The sequence below is a fragment of the Natator depressus genome, chromosome 4 (genome assembly GCF_965152275.1).
Source record: "Natator depressus isolate rNatDep1 chromosome 4, rNatDep2.hap1, whole genome shotgun sequence".
Taxonomy (NCBI): domain Eukaryota; kingdom Metazoa; phylum Chordata; order Testudines; family Cheloniidae; genus Natator; species Natator depressus.
In genome coordinates this window covers 97,917,754-97,939,294 of record NC_134237.1, presented here as the reverse complement: position 1 = coordinate 97,939,294, position 21,541 = coordinate 97,917,754, and the positions used below count along the sequence as shown (strand labels likewise).

Sequence of the window (21,541 nt, the reverse complement as noted above, 5' to 3'; positions counted from 1 at the left end):
TAAAAATACATATCAGAAAAATACTTACTCATTTTGTTTTTTATGTAAGGAAGTACAGTAAAATTGTGCTCGTTGTTATACCAATAAATTAAAAACCAGCAGGATCTTATTAAAGGGAAAAAGGCAAAATACCACATTTATTGTGAATACAGAAAGAATCATAGTAAGCAGTTAGTTACAGCTGTAACATTCCATTCAATCTCATCTTTATTCACTCATTCATTCATACAAACACACACACACACACACACACACAGGTTCTGCAAGGTTGTTATCATAGTAAGCAGTTAGTTATAGCTATAACATTCCATTCAATCTCATATTTATTCACACATTCACACACACACACACACACACACACACACACACACACACACACACACACACACACACACACACACACACACACACACACACACACACAGGTTCTGCAAGGTTGTCATCATAGTTACCAGCCTTAGAGTTGCTCATGCCAAGCCACTGGCCAGGTGGCCTGGACATGAGGAGGGAGCAGGGCCTTGTCAGATGCTCATCTGATGCTCCTGGAAGTTGGTTTGCAGAATCAGACCCCAAAGTTCTCACTTTTTAAGAGTCTATTTTTATAGGAATTTCTTCCTATGCCAGTCTATGGGAATTGCTTCATCATGCTGTTGCTGAATCAATCAGCAGATAGCACATTCCTGACGGCTCCAAGAAGTTATCTTGTTCTTTGGTTCTCCCATTCTTGAGGCTGTTGGGTGGATTCCAGTCTGCCCTCTGGGGGTCCTCTGGTTATTTCCACTTGACGCCTTCTTCAGCCGATGGACACTGGATTCTTAGGCTGGCACCTCCCTGATCATTCAGTTGTTATCCACACCAAGCATCCGTCCACATACATCCTCTATCTCTATTTTAATCACAATTGTTAATACAACAAAAGGGCGGGGAGTCTCTGGGTGCTGTTTCTGTTGTTAGAGTATTGCTTTGAGTCTCTGTGAATTGCTTTGAGAACAGATTCTGTCTTAGAATGTACTAACACAATTAGCAGCTTGCAAGTTTCACACATAGAGGGAGAGAAACAGTACCAAAACCCAAGAGACCTCTTAATTAGTAATACCCTGGAATTTAAACTATGGGGAATCAAACTCATTTGTGATTTTAATACAGAACTTCTTTAATATGATCCAACATCGTATATATTTCTTCTAGAGCCAGGCCAATAACAGATATTTTCAGTTCACGGGCAATTCTGAAAAGTCAAGGAAAATTTTGTTTTGATTAACAAAACATTTTTGATTTCAAGCTTTTAATGTTGTTGTTTTTTTAATTTAAAATAAAATTAAAGGAAATTTAAAAATGCAAAGCTGTTTTGAATAAAAATATTTTTTCTCACAGATATCAAAAATGAAACATTTAGGTTTTCCCCCCAATTGAAACAATTGAGTGAAATAGACAAAAGTTGTTTTAGTGTAGCAGAATCTGCATTTTTTCCCCAATAAAAGAAAAAGAAAAGAAGAAAGTTTTGGTCTGACTCCACTCAGTCCTTATCTGATAACTGACTTAATTTTGACCTCCTGTGTTGATCTCTTACTATGTTTTAAATATTTACCAAAAGAAACAATAAAAACCACAACTCATAGATTACTCTAAAAGTGAACCCTTGATTCCAACACATTTAAGACTAGATTGGAATATCCTTATTTGCATTGAATAGAATCTTATGCTATGAGTAGCCCTAGTGACTTCTTCGTGTAAAGTACCTTTCCTCATGTTGAATAGTAACACAGCCTGAACCATTATAATTAGGGTCCTACCAAATTCACAGACATGAAAAACATGTCACGAACTGTGAAATTTGGTCTTTTGTGTGATTTTGCCCTATACTTTACAGATTTAACAAGGAGACCAGTTTTTCTCAAATTGGGGGCACTGACCTAAAAGGGAGTTGTGGGGGGGGTCGCAAGTTTATTTTAGGGGGGGGTCACAGTTTTGCCACCCTTACTTCTGTGCTGCCTTCAGAGCTGGGTGGCCGGAGAGCAGTGGCTGTTGGCCAAGTGCCCAGCACTGAAGGCAGCGCCCCGCTAGCAGCAGCACTGAAGTAAAGGTGGCAATATCATACCAGGCCACCCGTACTTCTGCGCTGCTCTTGGTGGCAACTCTGCCTTCAGAGCCGGGATCCTGGCCGGCAGCCACTGTTCTCCGGCTGCCCAGCTCTGAAAGCAGCTCCACTGCCGACAGCAGCGTAGAAGTAAGGATTGTGGTTCCACAAACCCCCTACAATAAGCGTGTGCCCCCCCGCCCCACCAACTCCTTTTTGGGTCAGGACCTGTACAATTATAACACCGTGAAATTTCAGATTTAAATAGCTGAAATCATGAAATTTATGATTTTTAAAATCCTATGACCGTGAAATTGACCAAAATGGACCATGAATTTGGTCGGGCCTTAGTTATGATAATACTTTGCACTTCTCTATCTACAGATTTCAGCGCATTGCAAGTAATCATAAATTAAGCCTCCCATCACCTGTATGATTTTGGAAAGGAGCATTATCTCCTCTTTCAGATGGGGAAAGTGAGGCTTTAAAATATGGTTACTTGCCCAAGGTCGCACAGCAAGCCTATAGCAGAAGTGAGAATAGGACACATGCCTCCTAACTGTCAGGCCTGTGTTTTAATCACTAGATGATATCTGAATTGCACATGCTGGGTGCTTACGGTGTGCATGAATCCTAGTGCACAGTACCTTGTAAGAACATAAGAACGGCCATACTGGGTCAGACCAAAGATCCATCAAGCCCAGTATCCTGTCCTCTGACAGTGGCCAATGGCAGGTGCCCCAAAAGGAATGAACAGACCGGATATCATCAAGTGATCCATGCCCTGTCACCCAATTCCAGCTTCTGGCAAACAGAGGCTAGGGACACCATTCCTGCCAATTCTGGCTAATAGCCATTGATGGACCTATCTTCCAAGAATCTATCTAGCTCCCTTTTGAACCCTTTTATAGTCTTGACCTTCATAACACCCTCCGGCAAGGGTTGACAGTGCATTGTGTGAAAAAATACTTCCTTGTGTTTGTTTTAAACCTGCTACCTATTAATTTCATTTGGTGGCTTCTTGTTCTTGTATTATGAGAAGGAGTAAATAACACTTCCTTATTTACTTTCTCTATACCACTCATGATTTTATAGACCTCTATCATATCCCCCCTTAGTTGCCTCTTTTCCAAGCTGAAAAGTCCCAGTCTTCTCCTCATACGGAAGCTGTTCTATACCCCTAATCATTTTTGTTGCCCTTTTCTTTACTTTTTCCAACTCCAGTACACTGGACCCTCGCTAGAACGCGCATCTACGTAGCGCGAATTCTTATATAATGAGGTCGTGGCCATGGATCCCAAATTTAATTACTTTAATTGCAATTCATTTTAACGTAGTCCCAGCTATAACGCGGTCCCCGCTTTAACGCCATACCACGCATGGATCCCAAATCCCGCGTTCTGGCGAGGGTCCAGTGTATATCTTTTTTGAGATGGGGCGACCACATCTGCATGCAGTATTCAAGGTGTGGGCGTACTGTGGAGTTATACAGAGGCAATATGATATTTTCTGTCTTATTATCTACCCCTTTTTTGATGATTCCCAAATTTCTGATTGTGCCAACCAGAAGGACAATAGTTTGCGGTATTAGAAAGTAATCTATATCAATTCCATCAAAAAGCTTTAGATTGTGTACTTCAGCTTGGAAAGCTGTGGGGAAGACTTGTAACTTCACAGTTCAGCAGTTTTAGGTTGCTTAGAGGCCTGTGTGGCTGGTACTTGCCTAAAGAAGCTGGTACAGTAGCTATTTGTTTGTGGTGCTTTTCTCTCAAAATGGTTGCATAATTCTAATTTCAGCCTTATGCAGCTGCTGTTCCAACCCCATGACCAGTGTGCACACACCACACCCCCACACCCCCATTAGGATTTTTATGCTTTGGCCAGTGGGGGGAAAGAGGGTACATTTTGCAAACCAGATGAACCTGAATTCTAACTAGGTAGGCCTGCTGCATAGCCAGCTTCTGTAGTCTTCCACAGGGTGTATAACTTGGAAGGTCACAGATAGTTTCTGTTAGATAGATCTCCCAAGCCTCACTCCGGCTAATACAGTAGAACCTTAGAGTTATGAAACCTCAGGAATGGAGGTTGTTCGTAACTCTGGGGTTCAGAACTCTGAGGTTCTACTGGACTGTTTACTTGAGACATATTTTAACTCTTGTGATTAGAAGAGTAAAGTATTTCCCACTCACCCTTATTTTTGTCCCTTTCTTGCAAGGAGTACCACGTCATCACCGGGGTGAGATCTGGAAGTTTTTAGCAGAACAATACCATCTTAAACATCAGTTTCCAAGTAAGCAGCAGCCAAAGGACACTCCCTACAAAGAACTCTTAAAACAATTAACTTCCCAGCAACATGCAATACTTATTGACCTTGGTAAGTCTACAGCAGCATTGTGAAATGAGAACTAAAGTTTCACAACCTTTGGAGCGGGAGAATTCTAACAAAGAAAATATCTAGTAAAAATGTTTCTTGGATTAATAATAGGTTATGGGTGAGAAGTGATTTTAATCTGATATAATTGAAAATAATTACTTCACATTATTAGCAATCACTAAGTCCATATTTCAAATGCAGAAATGTTCTACAATCTCCTCTTATTAGATAGGGCATTAATAAGCACTTTGGTATATGTGATTAATGCAGCTATACTTCAGACTTTGACAGGGAACTCCTAAAGTCAACGGGATAGAAACTGCCAGGGAAGCAAATCTGTTTGTAAGAGTTGAGGCTTGTTTTAAAATAGGTGCGACTCATTTCTAATCCTCAGTGCTGCCTTCTATTTAAAACAGCTTTACTTGGAAAAGTGTAGGAGTTTGGTTCTAATGGGTATTATTTTGGTTTTATTTTATTTTGGTAAACAGTTCTCTCTGACAGAAGTTCAAATATCTTGCAAGGTATTTATTGAGTCTCACTCAGTTTCTCCTTTAAAATACTGTGTGTCATGCTGTCTGGAGTGGCTCACGACCAGAGTGCCAGCCTCAGGGCAGACTGTCAAAAAGCAAGGCAGACACCCCACCCGTGGTATGTTCTATCATTAGATTTCACCAACCCAGGACCAAATGTGAATTCCCAAAGTAATACAATAGTCTTATAGTGGAGTCACAGGCAGCTTCCTTCGACACTCCAGGCTATCTTGCTACCCAGGCAAGCTGGACTATGTGATAAATGGTTACTTACACCAAAAATTACAAAATATTCAGGTTACACTAACTCCCAAGAGACCAGTCACTCACCCAGGTCAATTCACATCATAGATCTCACACCAATGACAACGCTATAGAAGTTACTTCCATAGTAAACTAACCAAAGGTTTATTAGCTAAGAAAAAGGAATGAGAGTTATTGAGAGGTTAAAGCAGGTAAAAATATATGTACATGTGAGTCAGTCTGTAATTTCAAAAGGCAGCAGAGATGTAGTACTCTGCCTGTTTCCCAAAATTCTTTAAGGGCTACCCAGAGTAACTTCGGGGATCTCAGACTTCTTGTTCAGTTATTCTGCCCTGTTAGAATCCAGACCAGTGGTTCTCAACTTATTTATCGTAGCCCACAATGTATTTCCTGGGCCTCAGGGACCGGGTGGCAGGGCATTGGCAGCCCTGTCCCCAACCCCCACTGTGCGGGGCCGGCCAGCTGCCCGCATGACCGCCCCCCTGGGCCCCGGACCCCTGTGGCACGCCTGCCCCAGAGCTCGCAGGGCCGGACGGCTGCGCTGGACCCCCAACCCCACGGGACTGGCCAGAAGCCCCAGACACCCGCTGTGTGGCTGCCCCAGCGCTCACAGAGCCAGGCTGCTGCCCCAACTCCGCCGCACTGGGTAACCGGGAACCTGGACCCCACCACGCAGACTGGCCATTAGCACACAACTGAGCTGGGCCGCAGCTGTGTGCTAATTGGGACGCTGGTTGAGAACCACTGATCCAGATACTCCAGATATGAAGAATTTTTCCTTGTGTCCATATTTCTAACTTCTCACAGAAACCAAACTGAAAGCAACAGTCTCCACGCAGGTCCCTTCTTCATGGGGAGGGGGAATGCACTTAAAGTCTTTGATCTTTGATTCCATGCAATGGCTGATTTGCATTTAATGAACAGAATTTAACACTTTCTTGTCAGACACCATCATTTTCATTACACAGTGTTTTTTCCCTGTTTGATGAGTTACATAGTCACAGAGGTTTACAATGCAAATGCTTGCTTTCGCTTTACAAGATAGGATATCGCTGAGTGAGAACAATACCATGTAGCATCCGACAAGCATTTTAGAAAACACTAAACACATCTTTATCAACATAACAGCTAACATTTCTTTTGATAATGCTAACACACAGGTAAGGAAGACTGGTTTCCAGCTATGAATTTGTAAGTGTTCAGTGAGGCCTGAGGCCTTGGCATGAGCGAGCATCTGGTCTGCCAGTGTCACACTATGGTCAAGGTTTTTAAAAAGAGGAGCCTAGATTAGGTTCTTAAAATCATATCTAGGCACCTGAACAAGGAGCCTGACTTTCAAAGGTGCTGAGCACTCAGCAGTTGCCCTTGGCTTCATAGGGAGCTACTGAATGTTCAGCACCCTTGTTAGTCAAGCCACTTACTACGGATTTAGGAGGCTTAACCTTAGGCCAACATTTTAGAAAATCTTTGCCTGTACCCGTCTTCCATTTCATTCTTGTATTTCATTTAAAGCTTGTCAGGGTGTTTATAATATGAGGGTGACATACTAAGACTAAATTGTGTGAAACTGTTGTTTTAGGGTGGTGTCAAAGAGGAGTGATTTGAGCTAATTTTATTGAGAGTGAGAGGGAGTTAAAGGTAAACAATCTTTGGCCACCCAAAAGACATTATTTCATGAATATCTGTTCATTTTCCTTTTCTCTGCCCTTGTCAGCATTACTTCTCTCTCTCAAATTGCCAAAATATAACAGTTCTGCCCCAAAACACAAAAGAGGACTCAGCTCAAAAGACTTTGAATCCTAAAAGCATGTGTTCTTTAAGATGTGGATCCCTATTGAACACTATTATGTTGGCACATTGCCAAGAATGACCTCTTAAGAGCTGTGACCAGCAGCGATGCTCTTCCCCAACCAGCATACCAGCCATGTTCACTCTTGAGTCGGACATTTAGTTTCACAAACTTTGTTAAGCTGCTTTCTTGTCCCCCCCTCAGGTATTGTCTATTGCAGTCTTTCTCCTCTTTCAAAGGTAGTTCCCTACCAACTCCAGCCTCTCCTCCCCACTGGCAATATATAGCTTCCACCCAAAAGAGATTTGTTTTTCTCATTCCGAGATAGGTTTCCCTTGACTATCTCTTGCCCTCCATGATCCCAGCCACAGGCTTATCTTTACCGTTAGCTGTCTTTCCTCATTGGAACCCAGATATTGGAACCCAGATATTACTCTTGGAGGAATTCTGTGCCACTGTGCATGCACAGAATTCATGTCCCCTGCAGATATTCCCCCCACCCCTGCAGAAAATACGTTCTGCCAGGAAGGTGCTGCAATTACCCCTTTAGCCCACCAGGGACTGCTACGACACCAGAAGAGAGGGCAGCCAGCTCTGCCAGCCGTGGAGAGGAAGCGGGAGAGTCTGCCTTACAGTGCCGTGCCCGTGGGGCCAAGTGAGGAGGCACAGGATATAGGGGGAATGGATAGAGCAGGGCATGTGGAGCTGCTGGGGAGGATCACATAGACTAGTGGAGGGGCTAGTGGTGGGGACAGACTGGGGCGGGGGCACAGGAGCTAGTGGGGTGACAGCGCTGAGCTAGGGGCTAAATGGGAATGGGGATGCAGGGCCACATGGGGATGCAGGGACCAGGGGGTGCAGGGACATATGGGGACAGGGGAGGAGGGCTGGCTGAGTGGGGGTGCAGGATACTTGGGGATGGGGGAGGACAGGTAGCTGAGTGGGGGTGCTGGGATAATTGGGGGCTGGAGGGAGGGGATGCAGGGACACATGGGGGGGGTGCAGGGACAGATGTGCTTGACTAAATGCGAGAGGCTAGGGGTCAGCCAGGGTCTGCATGGGGGAGGCTCCCCAACTCCCTAACAATCTCTCCCCCACAAAGAAACCTCTGTTCCATACTTTTCCCATGTGCACTCAACAACCTTCCAAGATCACACCCAGGCTTCTTCTCAGCAATTACTTCCCTCAGCTCCTCTGTTATCCCTGACCCCCCCAAGCCTTTGCACTGCTTTTGAGGGGCGCAGAAAATATCTTTCTGTATTGTAGTTTAAATTAATTTTTATTCACAGTTCGGTATTACTATGCCTAGTAAGGAATCCATTTGTCAAAAAATATTTCCTGAATCTTTTTTGTTGTCTGTATTGTTGCAGGAATACTTGCCCACAGATATTCTAAAATAAATTACCAAAATAATTGAAACTGGCCTGATTATATTGTTATTTTAATAAATAAAATATGCAGAATTTTGAAATATTGTGCACAGAATTTTGAATTTTTTGGCATGGAATTCCCCCAGGAGTAATCTGCTACAGGCTGAAGGGCAATTAAAATTTCCAAGCGGTACCTAGTCTTGTGAGGTACCACCCATCCTTAGCATCAGGAAGTCTTGGCTGTGCCTGCCCTGGGTCAGCTCCCCATCTTTGCTGGCCACGGGCAACACACAAGCGCTCTCCTCTAGACCTCGCAGGCCCCACTGTCCCTCTGCAGGTCAGCCGTTGGTATACTCCAACCCTCAAGCCCTCTGAGAGGCTCTCTGGAGTGCAACTGCTTCCAAAGGAACAGTCCTCCCCAGCTTACCAGTTCCACCTCAGATCCACTTAACGCACAGCACTTACACTTGATTTCACTGTAAACTTACCTAAGTTCATTGAACAAAGTATAGAGATTCAAGCGGTAGCAAGTAGAAGTATTGGAAACAAACAAACCTAACAGGTGGTCTAGAGCCTAGAATTAATTAACAAGATAGTCTCATGTGTAACCAAGTATTGCTGATCCAAAATCCTTGCAGTGCTTTGTAGCAGGTAGGCTGTGACCCTTCTTCCATGAGGCAGGCGTGCTGTCAGTTGCCTCCTAGGTGAAGGTGTTTCTTTGAACTTCAAGATGTACCACACCAATCCTTTGGGTTAATTAACAGGGCACCTTCCTACTGTTTGTTTGGTCCTGTAGATCAGTCGTTCTCAACGAGGTGTACTGGCAGAGGTCTTCCAGGGGATACATCATCTTATCTACATATTTGCCTAATTTTATAAGTTATATAAAAAGCACTAGTGAAGTCAGTAGAAACTAAAATTTCATACAATGACTTGTTTATATTGCTCTATATACTATACACTGAAAAGTAAGTACAATATTTATATTCCAGTTTTATTTTATAATTATATGGTAAAAATGAGAAAGTAAGCAATTTTTCAGTGAGTGTGTGCTGTGACACTTCTGTATTTTTCTGTCTGATTTTGTAAGCAAGTAATTTTTAAGTGAGGTGAAACTTGGAGTATACAAGACACATCAGACTCCTGAAAGGGATACAGTAGCCTGGAAAGGTTGAGACCCTCTGTTGTAGATTTCCTCTCCTGTAAATTTTGTAATCTCTGAATTTGCACCTGGATCAGTTTGCAAATTAGCATACACTGTGAGACATACAATACACAAATGGCCAGAAAGGAAGATGTTGTTGTCATGTCGGCCCCAGGATATTGGAGAAACAAGGTGGTTGTGGTAATATCTTTTATTGGACTAACTATAAGTGTCAGTTACTTCCTGCCTGACAGGAACATTTCCAAGGTATGTCACCTCTTGGTAACCCGCCTTAACTCTAAGATCTTAAGAGCATAATTTTCAGTATAGATACTCAACTCTTTAAGGATTATCTATATGTACATCTCACAATGATTGTGTCAACCAGTGAGCAACTGATTCTTGGTAGAGACCTCACAGGCCACCTTTGATGAACTATTATTCAGATATCCAACCCAGGGGATCCCTCTAAAATCCTGTGTAATCCCTGTTTCCTCTGCCAGTTGGCACCAAGAGGTACCTGGGTCATGCCTCAGTATGACACAGATAGGCTAAGAATAGAGACGGGAATATAGGCTTCAGTGATCTTATTTGAAATCTCCTCTGTCTAGTCAGCTCCACAGTATGAAGTTTGGTGAAGGGGGGTTGGCTAGCCTTTCCTGCAGTTAGTCAATAGTGCATAGGATGGCTCACGCGCAGGCTTTTGGGGCTTGATGGTTCAGTAGTCTACAGGTGTTTTCTCTTTTGCCCCATGCTAATAGAAGTGTGTGTACACACACTGTCTCTTCATGGTCTCCGTTATGTGCTCAGATATATAAAACAAATGCATGTCCTGGTAAAAGTAGTAATTGTGCGCTTTTGCATAAATTCAGTCATTAATGTTTTCAAACTGTATGGGAAAGACATATCTGAAGGACAGACCAAGCCCTAAAACTTTAATAAGATGAACGAAGAAAATGAAATACTCCTAAGGAGGGAAGTAAAAAAAAATGTTGTGAACAGGCAAGCAGCAAAGAGCTGGACAGGTAGTTACAAAGAATTTGCATGTTCCAACTAGCATTTCTCTAGGCGATCAGATATGTTTATCTGAAATAGATCTTCAAGAATTCTTGTGTGAGAATGCATAGCTGTGTGGTGGAACCTGTGTGTTCTAAGGACAGGAGGGTATTTTCTCATAATGTGTAACTTAAAGATTTTATTAAAGCTAATGTAAAAAAAATTATATCATACATAGGTTGAGAAAAGAGTGTCTGTACATCTGGCGATAGTGCTTAGATTAAAAACAAACTTTGTATTTGTGGATAAAGTCATATGATACATAGAGTACATAATCTGCAAAAACGAAATTTAGGGGAATAGATTTTGTTATACCAATAAAATAAAAACCAGCAGGATCTTATTAAAGGGGAAAAGGCAAAATGCCACATTTATTGTGAATACAGAAAGAATCATAGTAAGCAGTTAGTTATAGCTATAACATTCCATTCAATTTCATATTTATTCACACATTCATTCATACACACACACACACACACACAGGTTCTGCAAGGTTGTTATCATAGTTACCAGCCTTAGAGTTGCTCATGCCAAGCCACTGGCCAGGTGGCCTGGACATGAGGAGGGAGCAGGGCCTTGTCAGATGCTCATCTGATGCTCCTGGAAGTTGCTTTGCAGAATCAGACCCCAAAGTTCTCACTTTCTAGAGTCCATTTTTATAGGAATTTCTTCCTATGCCAGTCTATGGGAATTGCTTCATCATGCTGTTGCTGAATAAATCAGCAGATGTCACATTCCTGACGGCTCCTTGCTGCCAGATGTTATCTTGTTCTTTGGTTCTCCCATTCTTGAGGCTGTTGGGTGGATTCCAGTCTACCCTCTGGGGGTCCTCTGGTTATTTCCACTTGACGCCTTCTTCAGCCGATGGATACTGGATTCTTAGGCTGGCACCTCCCTGATCATTCAGTTATTATCCACACCAAGCATCCATCCACATACATCCTCTCTCTCTATTTTAATCACAATTGTTAACAAAGCGAGATGAATACAAAAAAAGGGCGGGGGGTCTCTGGGTGCTGCTTTTGTTGTTACAGAGTATTGCTTTGAGTCTCTCTCTGTGTAAGTAGTTGTTGTTACAAAGAATTGCTTTGAGAACAGACTCTGTCTTAGAATGTACTAACACAATTAGCAGCTTGCAAGTTTCACACATAGAGGGAGAGAAACAGTGCCAAAAACCAAGAGACCTCTTAAAGAGTAATACCCTGGAATTTAAACTATGGGGAATCAAACTCAATTTGTGATTTTAATACAGAACTTCTTTAATATGATCCAACAATTTAACAATACAGTTTAGATATTAGAATCCGAATACTCGGGTACATCACTCATGATTGGAAGAGGCCCTGGAGGTTTTTCGCCTTCCTCTGTAGCATGGGGCACGGGTCACTTGCTGGAGGATTCTCTGCTCATTGAAGTCTTTAAACCACGATTTGAGGACTTCAATAGCTCAGACATAGGTGAGAGGTTTTTCGCAGGAGTGGGTGGGTGAGATTCTGTGGCCTGCGTTGTGCAGGAGGTCAGACTAGATGATCATAATGGTCCCTTCTGACCTTAATATCTATGAATCTATGAAAAGTTGTACAGAGATTTGGTTGTGGAAAGCAAAATATAACAATGAGTGGAGATGGTCCCTCAGTAATTGAGAATTAGGTAGGTTGTCCATTTAGAAAATACAATCCATGAGGAAAGTATTTCAGTTACTTTCCTGACTGTGCTTCTCATTGGTACTCCAGCTCATCCCTCCTGGTATTGCTGTTTTCGGGGAATGTGTTCTATAATACTTTCAGAGCTTTCCCAAGTTAAGTCAAGGAGATCTTGGCCAAATCATAATACTGTTACTCACACTGGGCTGAATTGGTATCTTGCAGTCCAGCCTGAGGAAGGGGCAGTACATACCACCACTGCCCAAACAGCAGGGTGGGCACTGAGAGTCACAATTTGGTTCCTGCTTCCCCCTTGCTCCATGAGAAGTAAGGTATGCCCGTCCCTTTCCTGTCACAGCTTACTCGCTTTGTGCTGGCTTGCTCCTGGCTGACGCATTGGAAGAACTGGGCCAAGGCTCTTGCCATTCTCTGCCAACATGCAGTAGCATCCCACTAGAAGGTGCCTGCCTTTTCTCCCTCCCTGTTTTGCAGCTGGCAATGTGAGTAGCTCATGCCCCCACTCCTGAGCAGGTGTACAGCCAGGCTCGTAGTTAAGACTAATGAGCAGCACAAGACGTGCCAATGAATTCACGGAATTGAAAAGTACAGCTAACTATGAGTAAGGGTGTCGGTATCTGACCTTGTCAGAGCTGGAATAGCGAAGAAAGACAAATCTTTGTTGATGTTAACCTTGCCTAAGAAAACAAGTTTAAAAGGACGTGAATTGTATTAAACAATGCCCAGTGTGCTAGTAGGCACTGAAGACTCTGCAATGACAGCACAGCTGCCATGAATCAATATAATACAGTTCAGCTGGAGCATCCTGTTGTGATTATGCATTAGTATAAATATTAAAATATTTGTCTCTCATTCTGAAGTTGGGGACATACTGAATTGTACAGTGGTACAGCCGTTATCAGAACCATCAGATGATCACTGTCTACTTGAAATGTATTTGTATTATTCGTATTGTGGTAGTGACTAGGACCCCATTGTGCTAGGCACTGTATAAACATGGAACAGAAAATCAGTCCCTGCCCCAAGGAGCTTACATTCTGCTCAATTAAAAAAATGGAGAATCATGTACTGCACCTGCCTCAGTTTCTCTGCCAGTTTTTAATTTTTTAAAAAAATTTTAATCACATTTTCCTGTTTGGATTTTTAAAAAACTTCTTTTCCCTCTTGATCTGTGAAGTGTCTATACAAATTGAGGGGACAATCCTATGAAGACTTACAAGAATCTCTGCTCACCTTAGAGCTACGAGGTTCACTTGATGTAGGTCCTGATCCTCCAAAGTCTTAACTGGCTAGTCAAGAGAGATAATCTGAGATTGTCTCTCTTGTGGATTTGACAGCACTTTGTGTATGGACAAAATAAACTAAAAATTAGCGGATTTTTTTCCTCTCTTCTTTCAGTTACAGAACTCGTAGGAGTTTGTTGTAACTTCAGTACGTTTTTTAAAAAATCAGTCTACGTAACTTTAAGATGACTTTTATATTTTGCCTTTCATGGGATCTGATCGAAAGCCTATTGAAGTCAATGGGAGACTTCAGACCCAAAATGCAGGGGTGAATGTGGAACAAATAACTGGATTTACATTCACTTTTTTCTCCTGCTGAGCTTGTTGGCTTCTGGCTTTTTGGCGCTACAGGGTAGGGATGTGCCATGTTCAGAGGTAAATGCCTGCAGTATTCTCGCTCTTCCCAAACTTACCAACTTCAAGCATTCAAAAATCACAAGAATAACAAGGAGTCCTTGTGGCACCTTAGAGACTAACAAATGTATTTGGGCATAAGCTTTCGTCTCTAAGGTGTCACAAGGACTCCTGGCTATTTTTGCTGATACAGACTAACACGGCTACCCCTCTGAAAAAAAAAATCACTCGTAAAAATCAGTATTTTTAAAAAATAAATGTAGGGTTTTTTATTTACCTTTTAGTATCTGAGCCTCTAAAGGTGCATTTAGGTCACATTTTTAAGCTTTTTCTCTGCCATTATGAAGGCCACAAACTTTTTTAAGAAAAAGCTGATTCTCATCTAATTACAGGACTCCAGCAGCAGCTAGGGCTTTAAGAAATACACCAAATAGTGAGATTAGCAACATTGCTTCCACCCCACCCACTCCTTTTTCAGGACCCCTCTGTATTGGATTTTTTCCAGACCCCAGTTTATACCTTCTCCCTGAATGACTAGTGCCAGGGGGGCCTTGCTGCTGACAGAGAGAGGCTAAGTGGGTCTCTCATCAGAATGTATTAGAATAACTTCTAGCTTAGGGAAAGAAGTCCCTGCAGAAAAATGAAAGCTGCTCTTTCACTTGGGAAGCTAATCACACTCCCTCTGCATCTGCAGCGCTTAATTCCTTAACAGTCTTGGCAGCCATGAGACCAGACTCAGAAATAATCAAATGCAGGTTTTCCACTCGGTAGCTCAGAGCACTAACCGGAATGCAGGAAGAACCAGCCCCAGGCTTTGTCTTTTTGAAACAAGAGCTCTGATGGTATCTGCCAGCACACCTCCAGCCCGAGCAATACAGCAACATTCCAGAAGCTGAAGGGTGGGGTGATATTTAACAAGTGGGCAACTACAAAAGACATATCACTTGCCCTCGAACAAAAGAAGTATTAAAACATCCTCTGAATTCAGATAGGTTGTTGGGGGGAAATCTCATGGTTGTTTTTCATTCTTCCAAAAATCTGTTTCTGAAACACCTGCTAATATTCTGTGAACTACAGACCTTCAATGTGATCATTTACATACTGATAGGAATCTTTAGGGAAAGTTCAATAAAATGGCCCTGTTTGATAAAAAAGCAGATTAGTTCTATCTCACTGTGCAAGTAGCACAGATCAATGAGAAATGTAAATTTATGTTGTTTGGATTAGCTAATTATAAATAAAGAAACGAATAGAATTACTATTGTCCAATAGGCATCACAATGGTTGCTATTATAGACCAGCCCAAATCAATATTGAAGAGTTTATGGATAATTGAGTAGAGGGGGGAAGTGGTGGTCCTGTTTGCTTTTGGTTGAGAGGATCAGATTCTTATTATTGCATCACTGTAAATCTGAAGTTTACACCACTGACTTCAATTTATGATTGGGAAACTGAGATCAGAATCTGGTCCAGATAGCTGAACATTGGTCTAAGACTTCTTTATTTGGACCCCAGCAGTCATCCAAGCCATGTCTTTTTTAAATTACAAAAATATATATTTCTAAGGTACAAAAGCTCTCCTTGCCTTATAGAATAAACTCAATAATGTCAGCACTGAAAGTTGACTTAAAAAGATTGTTTGTTTAACTTGGTAACCTAGCAAGCTTGTTTTGTTTTGTTTAATGTTTGAATTGCTAACTTCAGTTGTTTTCACAGGACGCACCTTTCCAACACATCCTTATTTCTCAGCACAACTGGGAGCTGGGCAGCTGTCACTCTACAATATTCTGAAGGCCTATTCTCTTCTGGACCCGGAAGTAGGGTATTGCCAGGGCCTGAGTTTTGTAGCAGGAGTTCTGCTACTTCATATGACTGAAGAAGATGCTTTTAAGATGTTGAAGTTTCTTATGTTTGACATGGGCCTAAGAAAACAGTATCGTCCCGACATGACTATTTTACAGGTATTTGTTTTTATGCCTCTGTAAAAAGGATGCTGCTAATAATAGCAATATAATTTGTTAGTGATGTGATTGTCAGATTCTGCTTTTTGACTCCACTGCAGAAACAGTAAAGAGAAGGGGCACTATAAAGAGGATTAGATCTTCAAGAGATTTATGTTTCAGTTTAAGAGAGGCCATTGGGAAATTATGAAAAACACACACAACTCTGTGTTTAAGACTAATTTACATTCAAGTAGCCCTTGTATGAAAGTGTGTCTTCAGATAGCCCTGCATAGTTGGCTATTATAGGGAGAAAATACAGGGAACCCTGAAACAGGGAGCATCACCTCTGCCAGCTTAGGGGTGAGAGGGATGGTTAATGTGGCCAATCATGAAGTGCTACCCATTGAGTCACTGAAAAGGCTTCAGATTAGTTTCTTATAAGTGTGTTTGAACATGAATTGGTAGATATGTTTCACTCCTTCTTTCTCATGAGAAAGAGTAGCATGGGCTTTGTTCTTATAACTTCCAGTTAGTCTGTTTTCTTAGTCAGTTCTTCATTTCTTTTTCTCTTCTCTGCAGATCCAGATGTATCAACTTTCCAGACTTCTTCACGATTACCACAGAGATCTCTACAATCACTTGGAGGAGCATGAGATTGGCCCTAGTCTCTATGCTGCCCCCTGGTTTCTGACCATGTTTGCCTCTCAGTTTCCCCTGGGATTTGTTGCCAGAGTATTCGGTAACTCTTCATAAAAAATACCTTTCTGGTCTTCTTGAAACTGTGTTTGCATTGCTACAGGATCCAGCCTGTTTCATACACCTAAGACAATATTTATCCTATTTTTGATGAATAGTCACTTCCACAGATGTATTGTGTAGTGACAAAAGTCAGCTTATAGGAAGTGAAGGTGTGGAGTTTATAGCAAAATGCTGTTCAGAGACGGTAGAAGGTTGGAACTGACAGTCTTGTCTCTTCACCTCTATTGTTAACTTTTTTCTTTTTGGATTTCCTCATTCTTCTAATTTCAGCTGAGTCCTATAATCCTTCCCAATTACTGAGCCTTCCTATGTTCATTAAGTTGGAAATCCCATTTCTGCAATGTCCTAGGCTTCTCCTTCACAAAGGAATGATAGCATTGCTGCAGTGAGTCTATATCAGTATTGTTCTATGCTGTATAATACTGCTAACTTTAGCCTGTTTTGCTCCTGAAGTATTCAGTATGGATTTAATCTTTTCCTTTAACATCTGGTTGGACACTTTCTGAGATTTTACACTGTTCCACTTGCCTGACTCCAGACCCATCATTGCCCATTCTCTTGCAGGCATTACATCTGTTGTTGATGTAACTATTCCTTATATATTTTCAAGGTTCACCAGTATTCCATATGCACTAATCCTCTCATATCTTATTTCTGGTGTCCCTTTGTTATAATAGTAGCTGTTAGATTTTTGTCCATCTTCAATTCCTACAATATAGCTTGCATAAATTAACTCATAGAGCCTGTTCCCTCTCATCCCCTCTTGCTGACATCACAGAGTACTGCGTACAACTGGTGGGTAGGTCTCTCTGTCTTTCTTTTTACACTTTAGTGCAAGCCTTCACTACCATGCTACATCGGTGCTGCAGCACGTCTGGTGAAGATGCACTATGCCAACGGGAGAGTGCTTTCCCATCAGCATAATTATTCCACCTCCGCAAGAGGCAGAAGTTATGTCGACAGAAGAGCATCTCCCAACAACATAGCATGGTGTGGACACTGCTTTAAGTCCATGTAACTTATGTCATTCAGGGGGGTGTTGTTTTCACACCCCTGAGTGACGTAAGTTACATCAAATTAAGCGATAGTGTAGATCAGCCCTCAGCTGTTGACTTTCTGTACGTTGCTTCCACCCTGACTTCAACAGGTAGATCATTCTGAATTCTGGATCAATCTCTTTGATCCTTTGTATTAGAACTTGTGGTCCATCTCTTTCATCAGCATTTTCTCCGTCCAATATCTCAGAATGAATATGGGGCTAGATATTCTAGGGGCTATATGCCTAAAATTTTATAATTATGTGAATAAGACCAGTGTCGTCACACAGTGGTCTAGGAATACAATACAATACACACTCTAGAGGGGCACAAAACCAGGCAATTGATGTCCCATGACTAAATCAGTACACTCATAAATGGGTGACTCAACTAACTATACATACATATTGAAAGAAAAAGTGTGTGTTTCAGTTCAGTTCCAGTTTCCCTGAATCATTTCTCCCAAAGGGTCACCTTCTCTCTCTCCTCTCCTCCCCATCCCCATCCCCCAGCCGCCCCCCCCCCCCCCCCCCCCCCAGGAAAGAGGTTTTAACTCTCCACCACCCATGGAAACTCCAAAAAGGAAGAACTGAGTTGGTGCATCCACAACTGCTCTGACCAGTCCCCTCCCCAGGGAATGCTTTTGGAGCTTTGTTGGTGTGCTCTATGCTCTACACAGAGAGATGATTGTGGACACCTGCCTCACTAAGAATAACTACACTGGTCAAAAGTTAATAAGACACAACAAGAATGACTTATTTCAACCAGATTAGTTGCTTGCTTAGGGCAGTGGTTCTCAACCAAGGGTACGCGTACCCCTGGCGTGCATGAACTCATCTAGATATTTGCCTAGTTTTACAGCAAGCTACATAAAAAGCACTAGTGAAGTCAGTGCAAACTAAAATTTCATACAATACTTGTTTATACTGCTATATATACTGTACACTGAAATGGAAGTACAATATTTATATTCAAGGTGACTTATTTTGTAATTATATGGTAAAAATGAGAAAGTAAGCAATTTTTCAGTAAGAGTGTACTATGACACTTCTGTATTTTTCTGTCTGATTTTGTAAGCAAGTAGTTTTTAAGTGAGGTGAAACTTGGGGTACGCAAGACAGATCAGACTCCTGAAAGGGGTACAGTAGTCTGGAAAAGTTGAGAGCCACTGGCTTAGGCAATAGGCAGGAGCTGATGCATGTAAGAGCCAAGGAGAGAGGCTAGTACAGTGGTGCCATATATCCTGGAAATACGTTAGCTTCACAGTACAGAGAAACACATCGAGAGAAACATATAATCAAGCATTGTTTTCAGAGCATAGGAATTGTCATAAAACCAGTGGTCCACATACTTCAGTATGCTTGCATCCAAAATTGTCTGGACCTGCTGCTTCTGAAAGTGGTGCAAAAAACTTTTCAGTCACAGTTCTGGAACAACTTCTCCACAGAGAAAGTTTCTTCCTAAATAACATTTAGTTAGTTAGAGATTGGGTGATGCCCCGAAGAATAACCCTTGCTATTCTAACTCTGGCTATTAAGTAAAATTTTCAAAAGCACCTAAATCCCAACGTGATTTAGGCTGTTGTGTCACTTTTTTGAAAATTGTTACCCATTGTCTGCATCCATGTAAATGTCCAGTTCTTTAAAAAAAATCCTATTAAGAACTTGGCCTCAATAATATCATGTGGCAATGAGTTCTACAGGCTAACTATGTGTTACGTGAAAAGGTATTTATTTCCCTTTATCAGTTTTAAATTTTCTGCTTTTCTATTTCATTGAATGTCCCTGTGATCTTTTCTTATGAGAATGAGCACATTTGCCAGTCTACCTTCTCTATGCCCTTCATCATTTCATATATCTTTAGCATGTCCTCTCATTTGTCTCCTCTCTAAGATAAACATTCCCAATCTTTTAAAGCTTTCTTTATATGGAAGTTGTTTCTGTGCCGCTAATCATTCTCATTTCCTATCTTGGAAAATAGATTTGAGTGATCAAGCACACAAGGTGCAATGATTTACTGATGCATTAAAATGACCACTCTCCTAACCTTTTTAATCAGTCTCTTTTTCAATACAAAGCAAATAATAAATATTTATTTCAAGGAGAATGGTCCTGTTCCTATTTAAGTCAATGCAAAATATGGCATTGGAAGATACTATGGTGATAAGGATGGAATAGATTACATAGATAAAATCTATATTTACTGCCTTTTTCGATACACAGCTAGTTATGGTGAGCACAGCACCCAATCAAGGAACAAGGTTGTGTTCTAAACAGGTTAGCCTCACAATAATCAATGTCTAACTGACAATAATTCTGTTCAGGAATGGAATGAAAATGAAAGTGTCATGCACTGAGTTTATAATCAACATTCCTCTTTTCAATCATCTGTGATTAATTGTATTATCAATTATCATGTGTCAGTATAATCGTTTGTGAACTGCTTGACTGCGGATACACAAAAGACACATGCTTTTAGTTTATGCCCAACCTAATACATTTGCGACTCCTCAATATATAGATTTGCATATCATGTGTTTTGCTTTTAATTTGCCACTGAAAGATTATAGAGCTTTAAAAAGCAAAGAATTTATAATGGAATAAAAGGTTGAGATAAGTAAATGACTTCTGTGGAACGAGGGCCTTGTCACAGTAAAGGAGCATGCGAGACTAAAACCACCTCCTAAAAATCATTGTTGTTTCCCAGAAGCACAAGTCCAGCGTTGAAAGTCTCACAATATTTGGTGGCTTTCTTAAAGCAGCAACTCTTGGAAGCATATGATTAGGTGAGAATCTTGAACTGACTCCTTTTTAATATGAAAGTTTCTCACCCTCAGTTGTGCCAAAGTCTCAGAAACCCGAAGAAAGATAGAAACCTCAAACTTCTTTTTTAATTGTCATGATTTTAAGCCAATCTTATGATTTCTGAATGGTTGGAGTTGCCAATACTGCACATAGTGCTGGGAACTAGGTAATTCCTACACAACTGGTCACTCAGTTTTGCACAACCTAACAGGTTTTGGTTTTATCACTCATTTATTAGATTCCTAGGGAGGAAGAAAAAAAAATTGAATTCTAGTGTCTCAAATGCAGACTAAGCAGGCAAACTGATTTACCTGCCAACTTTTGACTGTACAGCCCATTCAATGGAAATCTACTTACCCTACAGGAACTGGAGTTCTTTGAGAGGTGTTGTCCATATGCACTTTCCATTATTGGTGCATTCGCTTGAATCTGGAATCTTTGGCCAGGAGTACCCAGACTGTGTGCGTGCACCCTGAGTTCTCATGCTCTGAATCGAGAGCATATAAGAGCAGAGTGCACCAGTGCTCCTCAATTTCCTCTCAACTGCAGCATCTCATGGAGAAGGACTCCAGAGGTGAGGGGTGGTGGGTAAGTTGTGGAATGTGCATGTAGACAACACATCTCAAAGAACTCCTGTTACTGTACAGGTAAGTAACTTCCCATTCTCCTTCGCGTGGTTGTCCGTATGCACATTCCACGATTGCTTATTCCCAGGCAGTAATCTCAGAGTCTCCGCTTTGACCACTTCATACTAAAAACTGTTAAAAATATCAAAACCATTAACTACTCAGTAGAAATTAGCTGGCAGTCACACAGACTGCAAGCTCCCTCTCAAAGCCAGAGGCACTGAGAAGCACTGATGCACTCTGCCCTTATATGCCCTTGATGCAGAGCATGAGGATTCTCAGGGTGCATGCACAGTGCCTGGTCCTGCTGGGTAAAGACCAGGATGCATGCCAGGATACTGCTGGCTAAAGACTCTGGACTGAAGTGCATGAGGCACATGTGCACCAATAGTAGATAGGACAATCTTTCGTTCCTTGACTCCTGCAACCCAATTGCTATGTAACAATGTAGTATTTAAAGGTACAGTGCA

At 41.6% G+C, this 21,541-nt stretch overlaps 1 protein-coding gene across 1 annotated transcript in view; it reads left to right on the top strand.

Annotated features, from left to right (window-relative positions):
• The window catches only part of TBC1D1 (TBC1 domain family member 1), a 246,980-nt gene that overhangs the window by 159,664 nt on the left and 65,775 nt on the right, over window positions 1-21,541 (top strand). The window contains exons 17-19 of the mRNA XM_074951553.1: window positions 4,293-4,451; window positions 15,619-15,863; window positions 16,425-16,584. Of these exons, the coding sequence (XP_074807654.1) occupies window positions 4,293-4,451; window positions 15,619-15,863; window positions 16,425-16,584 (564 nt within the window). The remainder of the gene's footprint in view (window positions 1-4,292; window positions 4,452-15,618; window positions 15,864-16,424; window positions 16,585-21,541) is intronic.